The sequence below is a fragment of the Monodelphis domestica genome, chromosome 8 (genome assembly GCF_027887165.1).
Source record: "Monodelphis domestica isolate mMonDom1 chromosome 8, mMonDom1.pri, whole genome shotgun sequence".
Classification (NCBI taxonomy): domain Eukaryota; kingdom Metazoa; phylum Chordata; class Mammalia; order Didelphimorphia; family Didelphidae; genus Monodelphis; species Monodelphis domestica.
Window position 1 is genome coordinate 191,730,026 of NC_077234.1, and position 18,440 is coordinate 191,748,465.

The 18,440-nt window shown below is 34.1% G+C and overlaps 1 protein-coding gene across 3 annotated transcripts in view; it reads left to right on the plus strand.

The window, feature by feature from the left end:
• Positions 1 to 18,440, plus strand: part of ST6GAL2 (ST6 beta-galactoside alpha-2,6-sialyltransferase 2) — a 111,780-nt gene that overhangs the window by 82,180 nt on the left and 11,160 nt on the right. For all 3 annotated transcript variants that reach the window (XR_008913839.1, XM_007500962.3, NM_001199734.1), the window contains 3 exon segments: positions 525 to 622; positions 3,077 to 3,178; positions 5,496 to 5,670. Coding sequence is in view for 2 of the 3 variants with exons in the window: in XM_007500962.3 (XP_007501024.1) it covers positions 525 to 622; positions 3,077 to 3,178; positions 5,496 to 5,670 (375 nt within the window). In the remaining variant the exon portion in view is untranslated.

Genomic DNA, 18,440 nt, shown 5'->3' on the forward strand with positions numbered 1-18,440 from the left:
ACTACAACATATTTATATGGTACTATAGTATATCTAAAATATGTGAAAATCATAGAAAGCATTATGCAAAGAAACACCATTGGATGAGCAATTACTTCCATGTTGGTTTTTACCTATAATAACAATTTTATCAGAAAATTCTTCCAAGGAATGTTATTAACAAGTATATAAAAATATGGGTTTATTTTATTGCATCAATTTTTAAAATTCAAATAAATGTTAATTGATGTCTTTTGTTTTTATATCATCAGTATTTCTTCCAGTGGCTTCCCCTTCTTCTTCCAGAGGTCCATCTTGAAAAAAAAGAAAATTTTTAAGAGAAAGAAGACAATAAGATAGCAAAAACCACCTTGTTGAATATATCTGAAAATATATGTAACATTCCAAACCCACACAACTCTCACCTCTTCAAGGGAGTGGGGTGGGAGTATTTTCTCATGTCAAAAAGACTATTTACAACTTCCTTTAGATTCTGTTTATTTACAGAGAGGAAAAAAGTAAACTTATCACTTATGTGCCCTTAGATTCTCATGATGCAGTTTTGAGGTTTAACTCTGCTCCTACACATGGTTATGAAAGAGATGTTGGAAATAAAACAACCATGCGCATCATTAATTCCCAGGTAAGACGAATGACCTACACAAAAATATTTTGGGTTGTGTAGGTGAAATCCATGTTTGCTAGTGTTGCTGCATCTCAGTGTTCCAAAACTAAAACGAATTGAGAAATTTAATTGAGGAAACAAGAGCCAAAAAATTAAATGATGGGCATGAATGAGAAAGCATTTTCAGTGATGCCCCATGTTTTCTAGAAAAATGAGAAACTAGGTGACTTGATTGATGCCACATCATTGGCTAGTAGCAGAGGAAGGAGTGAGAGCTGTTCCTTCTGATTCACCATTCACAGTTCTTTTAGGATTCCATGCTGACAGCCTCCATGAGTAGAATTAGGAGAAGACGGATTGACACCTAGAAGATCAGAATAGAAACATTCCATAAGGAAAGGTAGTCATTGATAAAAGGGTAGGGATGAAGAAAAACTGTATGTTTTTATGCATAGGGAATGAGAATGCTACTGCAGTTGATGAATTACATTTGCACAGCCTAGAAACAAGGGATTTTTTTTTAAAAGCATGAAGATGGGGGAGTAAAATATAGCATGATTAAAAAGCTAAATTAATTTGGGTCATAGGACTACTTTGTAAAATTATGAAATAATTGTGGGCATAACATTCAATTTCTCATTAATGCAAAGCTAGGCAGCATAGCATTTTGAATATCTGGGTTCAAATTCTGCCTCTGATGCCCTACTGTCTATGTGACCTTGAATAAATCAAGTATTTTTCTTGGTCCTGATTTTCCTCATTTGTAAAATAAGGGGTAGGATTAGATAGTGTCTGAGGTCCACTTTTTGTTCTACAATCCTATGATTCTGATAAAAAAAAAACCAACACTGCCCACTGTGTAGACTAAAATTTTATAGCACCTGTTTTGTCTAATGACTTCAGTGCTAATTTCATTACCAAATTCTTAAATTATTTGCTATTTTATGAGTGTTAATTGTGATAAAGGATGGAAAGGTTTGCAATCTGCAAACCTTTCCATCCTTTATCACATTATTGAAAAGCCACAAAAGTACATGACATTTGGGGTAATTTCTGGTTTATATGTATATTTGTAACTAAATCCTTATCAACATTAGTATGTACTCTGTGATTCATCTCATAAAACCTGTAGGATGGTACCTTATAAATTTTGAATGAGAACATATTATTTTTTTGAAGCTTTGAAAATGAAGATGGAGTATTCTGTGAAAAATAAAAATAATCCTGTTTGCAGATTTCAAACAAATGTTCTTTTTCCAGCTGATTTATAACAAAGTTATTCTTAGAGCCACAGCAGGTATTGTATTAGGAAAAAAACTGAGACAGAGTTCTTGAATGATTTATCTTGAGTCAAGAGTTAGAGGTAAAGATTAGCTCTCTGCATAGCTCACTGAGCCAAACAACTACAGCAAGTGAAAGACAAATTATATTTTAGCAAAGCTAGAAAATACATGCATATAGGCATATGTGTGTATATACATGCACGTATATGCATATATAAACACAAATGCATATATAAATACTGTGTGTGTGTGTGTGTGTGTGTGTCAGACACACACACATGCATATATAAATGTCACTGGAGGGTGGAATGCTTGGTAAGACATCCATGCCCAAAGATCGAGGACAAGTCAAGAACTTCTTTATTCAATGGTCCTTTCCAGGTAACGGAACCTTTGTGACATCACTCTAAAACAGCTCCCTTCTTAAGTGAGGTTCCCACATAGCCAGTCCAAGTAATTCCAGTCAAAATGGCAAGGGAGAGGCAACAATGGAATGAAGGCAAAATGTAAAATGAGAAGATTTTCAGATTTTAGCTTTGCCACTAGATCAACTTTGGGGAAGTTGCTTAATTTTTCGGTGCTTCTGTTCCTAATCTGGAAAAGAAGAGATTGGACAATGTTGCTGACCTCTATGGCCTCTTCCATTTTGAAATTTCTGAATTTATGAGGAATCCTAAGTTTTCAGAGAAGTTTCAGTGGGGTAAACCTCATAAAAGAGAGGGAAATGTCAGTAAAACAATGGCAGAAAAGATCAGAGTATTAAAATTCAACTTCTTTTTTCTTTTATTTTTAAAAAAAAATTTCCAGGGTTACATGATTCTTTTTTGTCTCCATCTCCTCTCCTCTCCCTCCCTCCCAGAGTTAATAAGCAATCCTACTGGGTTATACGTACATTATCACTGAAAACCTATTTCGGTAGTATTCATTTTTGTAATAATCTTTTAAAACCAAAACTCCAAACCCATATAAACAAGTGATGAATCATATGTTTTCTTCTGCATGAAATTCAGCTTCTTAATCCAAGTTAACATGGTCTATTAGAAAGGAGACTTCAAGGAAAAAAATGTTCATAATGTTTCTATTTACCTGATTTAAACTTTGCAAGGTTGTCATCTCTTTCGTTTGAAGAAATTAATATCCAACGTGTTGCTTCTGCAGAGGTTTTTTTTATTGTATTTTGTGTTTCTAGATTCTGACCAACCCAAATCATCACTTCATTGATAGTTCATTATATAAGGATGTCATTTTAGTGGCTTGGGACCCTGCTCCGTACTCGGCAAATCTTCACATGGTAAGAAGAGTCTTTTTTTTTCTCTTGACTTGGCCAGCACTCTAACAATGCTGAATCATTTTTTTTTCATTCACTGAGGCAAGTATAGCTTCTGGATAATTAATAGTGGGAAACATGATCCTTAAGGAGCAGAATTGCACCAATCGTGTAACTATACGGATACAATATACATGATAATTATTAGCCTGCTCGTAAAATGTTCATTTTTCCCCTTTCTTTCCCCTCTCCCCCCACTAACTAGAAAATGCCAGGATTTTCATTTAGGGAGTCCCAAATATCCTGAGACTTGGGTTAATTTAACTAAGATTTTTCTCAATTTTAAGGGTTTGCATTCCACTGATCCACATCTCTCAGACCTATTTAAAGGACCTATTAATGGAAATAATTAGCAAGAGAATGTAAATTCTTCTTTTACTCAAATCTCATTATTATATCAATGTGTCATTCATAATCTTCTCAAATGTGCCTCATTTGGGCCCTACCCCAGATATTTTTATGCTACTTGACAGAATGATAAATCTGGCACAACCTAACTCTGTACTTTAATGATTCACTCTAGGAAGTCATTTAAACTTTTGAGCCTTGGTTTTTCTATCTACTAAGAAGGCACAATGTTTATTTTATCTGTGTCAGAAAGGTAAGGATCAAATGATATGTATTAGGTAAATTTTAAATTAAACTAAATTAAACTAAAATAAACTAAATAAATAATATTTATTTATATTATTTTATTAAATTTTAATTTTATTATTTTAATTAAATTAATTTATATTTTATAATTTATAAATTAAATTAAATTAAAAAATAAATTAAAATTAAATATTAAAAGATAAAAATAAATAAATAATAAATAAGTAAATAAACTAAAATAAACTAAAAATTAAACTAAAAACACTGTTATCTTTGTGAATTCTCAGATGTGGAGGATCAAAATAAAAAGTCAACTACCACATTCCTTAACTGCTTAAGGCAATAAGTTAACTTGATTTTTGTCTCATTTGATTAATTATATTGTTAATGTTTGTGAAAAGTTTCATTTGATACCTTCACTATTGATACATAATGCTTAAAATTTCTCTTTTGTTCTTTAAAAACGTTTCAACATCATATATACTTACAACAAGTATAACATGTTTTTATAACATGTTCAAATCTTTCTGAGTTATTTGATGATGTCTAAATCAGGCCAGTGTACTATGATTATGAGGCAGAAAGAATTAATGACTTTTAAGCCATATTGTATGGTTAAAGTTAATTTAAACAGACATATTTGTATCTGTTATCTTGACTTCTTTTGTAATTAAAAGTATTTAAGGAAGAAGAGTAAAACTTGAAGTAATTTTTTAAAAAGTACTGAGGATACTAAAAGGAAAGTGAGACAGTGAGGAGAGGTAGGTGGCTTGGAGAATAGTCAGGCTAGGAAACGGGAGGTCTTTGGTTTAAATCTAGCCTCAGACGCTTCTTAACTGTGTGTTCCTGGTAAGTCACAGTTGCCTCACCTTTATAGCTCATCTGTCTTAGAATTGATCAGTTTTTAGACAAAAGATGAAGGTTAAAAAAAAAAAAGCAAAACAGTCTTTGTCCTCAAGGAGCCTAGATTCTAATGGAGAGAATAGTAAAGAAGACATGTATGCTATATAGTTCTGTGTACCATATATTATATTTTTATTACAAATACAAATAATAATAGCAGCAGGGGTATACTCACTAGGAAAATATAACTGAGCTATCCATATGTCAAGGTGGATGACACCATGCCTGTAGGAGGCCAGGAGAAGAGGGTGAGGTGACAAAAAGATATAGTCCCCAAACAGCTCTTTTTTCTAGATTGTGTCCACTTTTTTTAACTTTTATGAACAAAGGGTTCACCCTGGTGCCCTGCCACTCTCTGTTCTGTGGGGCTTATGAATGGCATGTAATTCCAAGGGAGCCTGAAATTGTCACATGCAGTTGGAGTTAGTATCCCCGAGAGGATGTGGACAAATAGTAATCTATATAGTCTATAGGCTACTCTGTTCAGATTCTGGAGCAGAGAATAAGAAACGATGAAAAAGGGAGTTGGATGATACTCCTTCACCTTTCTCCACTTTCCTCCTCCCCTTGGAGGATCCTGTATCTCATGGAGTGTCCCTCTTTGGAGAACTGAGCCGTCCACAGAAGGCTGCATTCAGGCTCCTTTTATTGGACTCTTCCATCTGCCTTAGGTTGCCCCAGGAATAGGTACCAGATTTTATCTGCACTGTTGTTTAGGCGAATGTGTGTGCTGCTTTTTCTATAGCAACTGGCGTTGATGCCCTTGATCTTTTTTTCCCCACAGTGGTATAAGAAGCCAGACTACAATCTCTTCACTCCCTATATTCAGCATCGTAGGAAGAACCCAAATCAACCCTTTTATATTCTTCATCCTAAATTTATTTGGCAACTCTGGGACATAATCCAAGAGAACACAAAAGAGAAGATTCAACCAAATCCTCCATCTTCTGGTTTCATAGGTAGGTGACTATAATAAGAGTGATAGGAGGGCAGCTAGGCTGGAGACAGGAGGTCCTGGGTTCAAATGTGACCTCAAATACTTTCTGGCTCCATGACCCTAGGCTTAACCTCAGCTGCCTTGCAGCCTTTAAGTATATATTTGATTCTAAGACAGAAGGTAAGGGTTTGGGAAAAAAAAGAGTGATTGGATGAAAGGGGAGAGATAGTCCAAAAATTTTACTGATGTTAGTACTCTTATGGAAAAATGACCAAAACCAAATACATGCTAGAAGTTTGGAAATCATTCATTGAATTCTTGCATCTTCCTTGCTTTTTGTAGTACCTCTTGTTATTTTTTATTATTATTACAAATGTTTACAAAAGCAAACAAAACAAGTATTTCCATTTACAAAGAAAAAGAAGAGTAGACAAATGAAGTTACAGTTTAACTTATTTTTCTTCATATCTAATAATAAATCCTGTCCACAAGCATCCCAGCCTGTCTCCACCATTGTCAGGAGAGGCCAGCACGTTCAGGAGCCCAGAGTATCTTTCATGGAATCATAGATTTAGAGCTGATCAGGATGGTGGACGTCATTTAGACCTGCCTCATCATTTTACAGATAAGAAAATAGATGAGTAGAGGTGAAGGGACAGAGCCAGGACCATTGGCTCGCCATTGTTTTTATTACAGTGACTCAGATAAAAGTTTGCTTTTCATACTTATCGACGGCACGGACCTGGAACAGTTAGCTAAGATCTTGGATGATCCAATCAGGACCCAAAAGAAGATATCTACCAGCTAGAACAATGGAACAGATCTAATAGGGTGAAATGGAATAGAGATAAATATAAAAGCTTACGCTTGGATTAAAGAACAACTGTGCAACTTGTCAATGAGAGTGGTGGGAGGTTTGCCTAAACAATTTGCTGGAAAATTTCTAAGGAAATTATTGGATTACTATTTCCATATAAATTAATGGTATGATTTCAGAAAGGAAAAAAAATAGTTACATTAAGTTTTATTGAGAGTTGTAATATCTATGAATAAGGAGTTGGTAAGACCATTGTGGTCAACCCTTGGTTAGACCACATCTAGAAAAACATACTCTCTTTTAAAAGGACATTGATAAATTATAGAGCCTTCAGGAGAAGAGAGATTCTTAACCTGGACTCTATGAACTGCTATTTTTTTTAATGTTATCGCTATATTTCAACATAATTGACTTTCTTTGTCATCCTGCATATCTTATTTCATCCTTATTTTATTTATTATTTATTTATTATATTTATATTTATTATATATTACATATTATATTTATTATTTATTATTTTATTATATTAAATAATTAAATTTATTATATTAAATAACATTATTTATGTATTGTATATTATTTATTTAATGCTTATTTTAAAAGCATTTTGAGAAGGAGCCTGTAGGTTTTACCAGATAAGTCCATGATACAGAAAAAAGATTAGGGATCTTTACAGTAGAGCACAGTTGAGGATGATGGAGACCTTGAGGACAGGTTGAAGAAACATGGGGTTCCTGGACAAGAGAAGACATCGGACCATAATCAATACTCTTCTTCAATATTGGAAAGATTGCCAAATAAAATCAATGGAGTTATTTGGCTTTGCCCCTTGAGGATGGGACCAGGAGCGTTCTGTAGAACATGCATAGAAAAAAAGGCTAATTGAGACAATACTCTCTAACGCTTTCATTTAGACTGGATGTAAGGGAGAAATTAATCATGAAAAGCTATTCAGAACTAGAGCAGAATGTCATCGAAGAGAGTGGATTACCCCTATTCTCCTCCATTGGAGGTCTTGAAACAAAGATTGTATGACCATGTTTCGCGTGTGCATAGTAGGAATAATCATTTTTTATCTATGGGCTAGACTGGATGGCCGCTGAAGTCTAATCCACCTCATAAATATTGATTGAGGGTCAGAGAGATGACTCAGGGGATAGCCAGTCCTGGGAGGTCCTGGCTTCAAACGTGGTCTAGACACACTGCCTAGCAGGGTGATGCCTGGGCAGGTCACTTACCACCCCCTCCCCAATTGCTTAGCTCTTGCTGCTTATTATTCTAAAATGGAAAGTAAGGTTTCTGAAAATAAATATTGAACACCTCTCATGTGCAAGGCACTGGGCTACAGACAAAAAGGAACTCACTCTAGCTCTTAGAGAGTTTACATCCTCCCGGAGGGGACCTAGCAAGTACACAGAGAGGGCACGTTAGAGTTTGGGGGGATGAAAAAGTGCCTAAAGCTGAAGAGATCAGGAAGGGTCTTAGGTAAGGCGTAGACACCTGGACTGAAATAAGGAGGATATTTAGAGAAATAATTCTGGTATGCCTTGGGTTAGAAGTGTACAGAACTGCTTGGCTGAGACGTGGGACTTTGGGATACAATAGCAAGGTAGAATTAATTGGATATATGACCCGGGAAAGAGTTAGGATGTGACGAGTCTGCTTAATAGTGTTCTAAATATCAGTATTTCCCTTAAAAATGGAAATCTATGACACTTTGTTTTTCAGTTTCTCATTGGAAATCCCAAAATCTTCATCTCTTGTTTGTTGGGAGAGAAAAGATCCTATTCATTTAAGAGAGAACACCTAGTTTGTTAGGGAAGAATATACAGATTGGGATAATGCATACGTAACATCATATGATGTGACAAGTTTAATTACGTCTTCTTTAGAAGGTGGCCTCTAGGGGCAGCTGGGAAACTCAGTGGATTGAGAGCCAGGTCTAGAGATGGGAGGTCCTAGGTTCAAATCTGGCCTCAGCCACTTCCCAGCTGTGTGACCCTGGGCAAGTCACTTGACCCCCTTTGCCTAGCCCTTACCACTCTTCTGCCTTGGAGCCAATACACAGTACTGACTCCAAGACAGAAGGTGAGGGTTAAAAAAAAAAAAGAAGAAGGCGGCCTCTTTATGAATTCATGTGGCCAATACTGGGTTAGAACAAAATAGTTCCAATAGTACTTGTAGCAAAGTCTTTTTTCAATATGTGAAAGTTGAAAGAAAATGTGCTATAATTTCCAAGTACTACTACCATCACTGTCTTCAGTCCATTTATTCTGGGACCACCTAAAGCATAGAGCGCAGTGTATTAAACACTTAGGGATACATATTAAAAATTAAATAAGGTACTTTCCTACAGAAGTCTTTTATAAAATAGGAGATTTCTCTGAGGAAAGAGATGAGAAAATGTAACGCCCCACTTCTCTGGCATTTCGTGATCTCCCTTGCTAGCGAGATCATGGTGAAACTTTAAAAACTTATTAAAATCATAGAATTTAGAGAAAGAATGAACTATGAAGAATATCTGATCCAGCCTTGTTTTTATTGATTGTACATACTGCTAATTGTATTTAAATGTGTTGTTGAATGATGACATAAATAACTCAAGTAAATTGCATTTAATAAAATTATACTGTTTTGGAAAAAAAAAAAATTATACTGTTTTGGATTCCCTCAATGCCTGGCACAGATCTAGACATATTGTAAGAACTTTAAAAACCATTTCTGGTCTTGATTGTTGATCCTCTTTTGGCTAAATATGAGTGCATCTCATTTGACTTATTACTAAATTTGGGCAAGGGGGAGGGAAAGGGGTTCCAAAAGCTATGCATAAGGAAATTATTTCAAATTAGCTCTGCTGCTGTTATGGCCTGTTGATTCATCTCCTCTCCTTATACTCTCTTAAAGTAATCAGCATTGATTTTTTAATTTGACAAGTACTAACACAGATGAATAATTCATTATTCAAAGAGGACATAGACAATTTCAAGTGAAGCCACAAATCTCCACCAGACATAACCTGTTTTATTTTTTAAATATATAATACATTCAACACAGTTTTCTCCATGTCTCCCTCTACCTCCTTAGCTACTCCCCTTTTGTTCATTCTTTATATGATTCACTGGCATTTTTCTTCTTTTGTTTTGGTATTGCTGTAACTCATCTTCCAATTCTTAAGTCTATTTTCCCTTTTCTATTTTTTTAAAATATCTCTTGTTCAAAAATTAACATAGTCAAGCAAAACAAATCCACACATTGGTCATATTCTGCAATGTATGTCTCATCTATAATTGCAGTTCATCATCATTCACAAGAGACAGAACTGGAATGGTCCCCTAGAGTTATGTTTAATCATTGAATTGATTAGAATTCTTAAGTCTTCAAAATTGTTTTTCTTGACGATGTTGTAATTATTCTATAAATTGTTCTCTTGGTTCTGCACATTTCCCCTGCAACAGTTCCTACAAGTCTTTCCAAGTTTTTTTTTTTTTGAAACTCTCTCATCCTTTCTTATTGAGCAAAATAATATTCCATTAAGTCCACAGATCTTGATTGTTCAGCTCTTCCTGTAGTGGTGGCCATCACATTCGGTTCTAGTTCACTGTTATAATAAAATGCTATGAATATTTTTATAGAATGGGTCTTTTCCCTTTTTCTTTGATCTTTTTGGGGCACATGCCTAGTGGTAGAATTACTAAGTCAAAGGGTAGGAGAGTTTAGTGATTGTTTGGATATATCTCCAAATTGCCTCCCAGAAAATTTTGGTCAAATTTACAATTTACAAATTTATAAATTTGGACAATTTACATTTGGTCAATGTACAAAATTTACAATTTACCAAATTTACAATTTTGGTAAATTTACAATTTACCAAGTTTACAATTTTGGTAAATTTACACTTTACCAAGTTTACAATTTTGGTAAATTTACACTTTACCAAGTTTACAATTTTGGTAAATTTACAATTTACCAAATTTACAATTTTGGTGAATTTATAAGTTTATAATTTACAATTTATAATGCTACCAATAGAGCATTCATGTCCTTCTTTTTCCTCAGCCCTAGTTTTCTTTCTTTTTTTTCTCATCTTTGAAAAACGAATGAGCATGAATTAGGACCTCACAGCTGTTTTAATTTTCATTGTTTTTATCATTTGTTATTTGGAGCATTTACTTATATGGTTATCAATAACTTGTTCTTTTCATGTGAGAATTGTCAGTTCGTACCTTTTGACTATATAGGTATAAACGACTCATCATCTTCATTTCCAAATTCATTTCCCCATTCTCCCAGATAACTATCCATTATAACAAAGAACAAAAAAAGCAAGAGAAAAAAGCAGTTCAGAAAAATTAACCAACTTAGAATTTGACAGTGTATGCAATGTTCCAAGCCCCTACCTATCTACCTCTCAGAGAAAGGAAGGGAGAGACCTTTGAGACCTTCTTTGAGACCATTTTCTTGTTTTTCTTGAGTGGAGAAAACAAAAATTTAAAGTGAGTGCTTTAACTTCTCTTTTTGGTTAAATATGAATACATCATATTGTATCCAACCTATGCTTCAGGAAGCATACCACTAGGCATCTCTGCCCCTCCTTTGCGCCCATTCATTCCTTTCCTCCACCCTGTGCTCTCTTAAAATGAAGGCTAGCTTTTGGAACTGAAAATTTCCCTTTTTACTGACCCTTCCTCAAAAGAAAGTATAGTCAATTCTATTGCTTTCCAAATCAATGCTGGATCAGCTTTATTTTTTTCAGCAATTATTTGGTAAAGTTATAATTCATTTCTTCTGAATATCCTTTTCAACTATTATTTCAGTCTCTATTATCCCTTTGCCCTTCCTCAGAAATATGCTTAAAAATAGATGGGACTCATTGTCCAATTTATCTGATGTCCTTCTCTGGAAAATAATCTCTCTTTACCTACATCTCAATTTATTTGACATCAAAAATGAAAAGAAATCAATACGTGCCTTTCTTCTGTTACAAAAAGGGATCCTACAAATGCCTCTTCCATGTCCTGAGGTCATGCTGAAAAAGGTATTGACTTTTTGTCATTCAGCTTTATCATTTTTCTAGACACCCTTGGTGCAACCAAAAGGCCCTTTAGACGGATTAGTGTGCTTCAAAGGCTTTGACCTCTAAAGTTGGTGCTCTAACTAGTGCCTGAGGAAGATTTTTGTTCTCATAAATGAGGGCCATGCTAATTTTCTTGGGGCTTCACTTCTCATAATTCATACAAGGCTCAGACTTAGAATAAGTCAATGTGAGCAAACTTCTTCCTAATTGTATGTGCATGCCTGTATGAGATAACTTATGAAATGTGAGTCTATTTATCTTTTCTAATACAATACAAGGAGAGGAACACTTCAGCCTTCCACACATATTTGGCCCAAATGAGGTTTTTGTTCATTCATCTGTGTCTCTATTATAGAGGCAGTGTTTGACATACAAAATTGGTTCTCTCCTGAAATTTGTTTTGTATATCTGTTGTTTGGAATATGGAAAATAATTTCCCATCAAGAAATACTATAAGTTACAGTTAGATTAATACGCAAGTCCATAAAGCCTAATGCAGTGTATGTTAATTATTATAAAATGATAATAGTATAAATCTTTTAGGACTTTGCACCATGGATTCATGAAGTAGAGGGGGAAGGTAGCTTTTGGAACAAAAAATGACTTTCTGGCATCCTGGGAAAATGAATAGTTCCTCAAAAAATATCAAAGAGGGAAAATATGTATTGACATATTTTGTCTAATCTCCCCTTCTACCATATCTCCCAAACTTCAGAGGCTCCCTTCTCAGCTGGCCCTCCTCTCAACTACCCCCACGTGCCCATCTTCACATTGTCCTAAGTGACTTTGATTCAGCTCTCCCGTCATTCCATTTTGTCCCTTCCAAATGTGATCTACCGAGGGCTCCTTTCCATCCAAAGTACATGACTTCACTAGAAAATAAGCTGCTTGAAGTAAGGAACTGGTTGATTTGTTGGCTCTGTATTCAAAGTGCCTTGCAAATTATAGACCCCTGAGAAATGTTTCTTGAATGTGAATTGAAATTCAGTGAATTAATCTTAGCCAAATATCAGAAGGAATACAAAGAAGCATTCAGCTAGGGACGATTTGAGTCATTGATAGCCTTCACTTAAAAAAGTATTTACATTTTAAAATACTAGAATTTCAGACTCTGCAGCACAGAGAAATGGGGAAGAAAGGGAATAATGTGCCAATAATCCTCATTGTGCCCACACATACACAGACAAGGTATTCACCTACTTTTCACATAGTAAACACTTAATAAATGCTTATTGATCACTTTTCATAGTTTAACCGGATGGAATATTAAAATAAAAAGGTTCCTAAAGTTACTTAATCTAACCTCCAATCCAATTTAGACATCACTTCAATTAACATACTTAACACGTATTTACACACACACACACACACACCATACACATATATCAATTATATCAGTTGATTGGAAATTGAAAAACAATTTCCCATCAAAGCAGTGTTTTAAGTTATGATTAGATTAATAAGGAAGCCCATAAAAGCTATTATATGTTAATTATTATAACATAATGATTATTTGATTTCTTCTGGACTTCAGGCCATGGAGCCATGAGGTACAGGAGTAAGGTAGTTTTGGAAGAGGAAAAAAATATATAAATATATACGTATATACGTATATAAAAACATGCATATAAGTTTTATGCATGTGTATATATAGGCATACATATATGCATTTTATATGCATTAGAATTATTCATCTTGGATGATAAACAACCAATAGAAAAGACAGTGAAATTTTAATTTCTTTTGTATAATGCCAAGCATAATGCTACATGCACAAAAGTCCTTATCTTCAAAAGCATGAGCAAATGCTTTGAGTATTTTTTCCTCCATATTAGTATTTTCATTTGAGACTATTTTGCCCCACTTGAATCAGAGCAAGATAGAAATAGTTTGCAGGATTTACATGGAACCATCTGAAAAAAATAACCTCTTATTTACACTTAACGAATAAGAATTGTACCTTTGCTTTAAGTACCCTACAACGCTTCTTTTTGGAATTACTGGTTTTATTGATGGGAAGCTCTTTTCTCCTGTCATCTTTACTTCGGTCTATTGCACTTTGATTTTGTGGTTGTACAAGGTGATTTGTGTTGTGCCTTCAGTTGAAGGTAGAAAATAATTTATTTTAAAGCCCTTCTCTTTTGATTTGGTTTTGATTCCAAGACCTTTATCAAGAAGGAGACTAAACTGACCTATTGCCAAAAAATATAACTGACACTAACCACATTCCTTTAGCAAGTGGTGCAAATCAATCCAGCCCCATCGATCTTTGTATAAATTCCTTCCTATGCCAGGTTCATTCTAGTCATAATATAAACAATTAGGTGTGCTCACCAAATCTTGGCTCTTTCCTATCAGTCGATAAATCAGTTAACATTTATTAAGCATTTATCATGTACTGGGAATTATGCAAAGAGCTGGGAAGATAAAGAAAATGCTAAAACACTCTGGCCTTCAATGTGCTTAGATTTTAATGGGGAAGACAAAAATATACTACATCTATATATATGTATATATATATATATAGTTGACAGAAAGTAACTTTAACGTGGAAAGACTTGTAGAAGGTAGAGTTTGAGATGAATTTTGAAGGAAGACTAGGATTCTAAGAGGTAGAAATGAGGAGGGAGAATGTCTTAGGCATGGAATATAGCTTTATTGCAAAGGCATGGAGATGCCTATGAAAACACCTATGAGAATAGAGACTTGTTTTTAGTAAGTTCAATTTAAAATAGAATAGTTCTAGAATTCAGAGATCCTAGTGTCTTCTGTCAAGGTACAACATTCCACGTGAAATCTTCTCTGATCTTCCCAATTGTAGTGTCTTCAAATTATTACACTTATTCCTCTCTGTGTGTCTATACATATAGGTGTAATATATATACTTGTATATAGATAGATAGATGGATGGATAGATGTATAGACAGATAGATGGATAGACAGATAGATAGATAGATAGATAGATAGATAGATAGATAGATAGATAGATGGATAGATAGATGGATGGATAAATGGATAGATAGATAGACGGATAGATAGATAGATAGATAGATAGATAGATAGATAGATAGATAGATAGATAGATAGATAGATGGACAGACAGACAGACAGACAGACAGACAGATAGATAGATAGATAGATAGATAGATAGATAGATAGATAGATGGATAGATAGATAGACAGACAGACAGACAGACAGACAGACAGACAGACAGACAGACAGATAGATAGATAGATAGATAGATAGATAGATAGATAGACGGATAGATAGATGGATATGTAGATAGATAGATAGATAGATAGATAGATAGATAGATAGATAGATAGATGGATAGATAGATAGATAGATAGATAGATAGATAGATAGACAGACAGATAGATAGATAGAGAGAGAGAGAGAGAGAGAGAGAGAGAGAGAGAGAGAGAGAGAGAGAGAGAGACATATAGATAGAATAGTGGATGGATGGATGGATGGATGGATGGATGGATGGATGGATGGATAAAATTCACTGGCAAGAATATAAGGCCTTTGGAGATAAGAATTCACATTCATTCTGCCTTGCCAGTAGTTGATTGTTGAATATTGAACATTAGTGTTATTTAATTCAGTTAGAAGAAAACATACTTAAAAATGCAAGTCATAAGATTTTATCTTACCACTTTATTCCACATTATGGATTTTAATATTCTCATACATCACTTGAAACTCCAAACATTAAAACACATAATAAGCAACTTAACATTTATATTTGTGTTTTTACAAAATAGATCATAATTATGGTGACTTGGGTAAAAGCATTTTGTGTTTCAAGATAAGTTGTGGATCCTCAAAATGAATTGTAATCAAAGAATATAATACTAAATTAACCTGAAACTTCCTTTTAAGGGTCTTTGCTATATTAATGTATAATTCTATGGTATACTGCTAGGCTTTTAAAACATTATTCCACTAACAGTTTTCCATGAACCAAGTTAAAGTTGAATAAAAATTATCTTTTAATTATATATACTTTGGGGAAATAACATCAACTTTTCTTATTACATTGCCCTTGAAGAAATTCTGAACTTTGGCCACCATCTCTTCATTCTATGTTTTGTGATGCTACATATAACAAATAAGAGAAAATGGTTTTTCCAAGCTATCTTGGCATCATAGGATTTAGAGCTGAAAGTAACCAAAGAGGTCTCTGAGTCCATCCTTCACTCTTTATGCACCTGAGGAAGCCGAATTCCAGAGAAGTTCATTACTTGTCCAAGGTCAAACAGGGAGTACATGGGAGAGCCCAGGTCTTCACAAATCCAAATGCATAACATTTTTATTAGGTTTGAATTTTCTTCATACTTGAAATGCATCAAAGATAGCAATAGCACTAAAAGAGATCTTAGAAAACATCCAGTTCAATCCATTCATCTCACAGATGAAGAGCAAAGGTCCCAGAGATGTTCAATAACTGGCCCAGGGTCACAGAGACAGTTTAGTAAGTTTTAAAAAATTAGGATTTGAACCCAAATCCTCTCCCTTTAATTTCTATCACTTCATTCTTCCCTTTCCTATATCCATCCCACTTTTTCACAGAAAGATTTTGTGGCCACCTTTTAGATACCCCTGATATACTTTTAAATTGTTCTACGTGTGCTGGGTTTGTTTCCTTCTTGGAATTTGTTTAAACTGTGACCTCCTTCATAGCAGAGACTTATTTTTGTCTTTTCTTTGTGTCTGGCATTTAGCACTGTGCCTGGAAAATGGTGGGCACTTAATAACATACTTGTAGACTTCGCTTGAGAATTTCTTGATATTTCTATTATGTTTGAATTTATATCTATAATATATATGGCCAAAATATATTAATCATAGCAGATCACATCTATTCAGTTTTTTCTCTAATTGTTTCAGATAATGTTCTAAATAATATTCTGGGGGAAAGTGAGATATTTTTACAATAGGAACAGATGGGGTGGGGTGTGCAGCCAGGTGGCTCAAGGGCCAGGCCCAGAGATGGGAGATCCTGGGTTCAAATCTGGCCTCAGACACTTCCTAGCTGTGTGACCCTTGACAAGTCACTTACCCTCCATTGCCTAGCCTTTATCCCTCTTCTGCCATAGAACTAATACACATATTGATTCTAAGACAGAAGGTAAGATTTTTGTTTTTTTGTTTTTTGTTCTTATTCAGAAAAGACCTTTAAAATCATAGTTAAATTGGTTAAGTGGTTATGGTATTGCAAACTGTGGGAGTAGCATGGTTCTCTACAGCTCCAGTGAATTAGAGAATTGTTCTTCTTATAGTGAATCTCCAACTTCCATTAATTCAGAATTTGTAGTCATTTTAACACAGGTTAAAAATTTACTCTTGCCCCATTTCCCTGGGGGCTGGGGGAGACTTATCCAAATAATTTAAATTTGTAAGCAAGATGGTAAAAACATTTTTAGACCCTTCCAAAATAAATTATTTTCACACTTAGAAGCATTCATTTACATATATTGAATTGATATCTAATTAAAACCAGCCCTATCTGAACATTTCAAACAGATCCCAAAGGGGCTCTGTTTGGCTTCCTTGAAGCAATTTTGTAATCCAGTTATTATTACCTACCTATTAGTCTGAATTAGATTTGGTGATATTTGAACAATTCAGGTCAAATGTTTTGCTGTAAATGTCCACCAATCTGAAAATGTTTGTATCATCTTGAGTGATTCGATTAATTTTCTCAATTTTCCATTTTACTTTTTATAAGTACACAAAACCTTATAGAAATATATTGTATTTTAGTAAGTTTGTAGTACATTTATTAATTGAACATGCATGTATATATAAACACACATACAGCTGAATAAACTTAGTCCTATATAATCACACATATACACAAATATACTTATATTTGTATATCTTGTGTGTACATATATCTACACATAGAATAATGGATTTGATCACAGTTTAGTCTTGGAAATTGTGTCTATTTGTGAATTTTAAGTGATCACAAAAAAGCAACAAGAAAAAAGACATTTTTTAATGTCAGAAGGGAGCAAGGATGTTTTCATCTTATCTTTTGAATTATCTTTCAATGACATACTCTTTTATAAAAGCAGCTTTTATATTCATTCTAAAACATTTTATTATAACTAGCCTAGATTTTTTTTAATTAGTCTGCTAAGAACAAGCATAATGCACTATTCACAAGATGCATTTTGGCAAATGAAATCCTCTTGAGTCATTAAAATTGCCCAGAAGAAATTAACACATTTCTTCCTTTCAATAGAATTCTCTAGTATGGATTCATTCATACAAATTGGCTGCATTAGAAACTTAACATTAATTTAATTCTGTTTAAAGGTTTTCAACAGCTTGCCAAATCCCCAAAGCATGACTCTACCCATTTGATTGATTTTGAAACCATACCCAGAAACTTCGAAATTGTTATATCTGCCAAAAGCCCTATTCAGCGTTTAAAGTACTTGGGCTTTTATCAGTGTGGAAAACTTCAGGAAACTCAACTCGATTACTTAGTCAACAGAACGTTTTTATAGAAGTTCCTTAAAGTCTCTTTTTTCTCCTTAATCGAATAGCATAACACAAAATGGCACCCATTTTCTGAATCATGTAGGTGCTAGAGAAGGATAGAGAAAAACAAAGTTAGCATATTCAGATTTTTTTTTGAGTACGACTAGACATTGAACTACTCTCCATACCAAAAGTCTTCTGCTAGACAAAGATGAGAAAAATTATTTCAAAATCGCTACATTCTTTCCATTTTATATTTTTATATTTACACATTACTTTATCATTGTCAATTCCTATGCAAGAGTCAATTAAAAAGTTCACATTTTTTTTACAGATGAGGTTACTCAATTCTGTTGAGGTTCTTCATTTTTACGACAATATATGGCCCAAGAGGGTACTGAT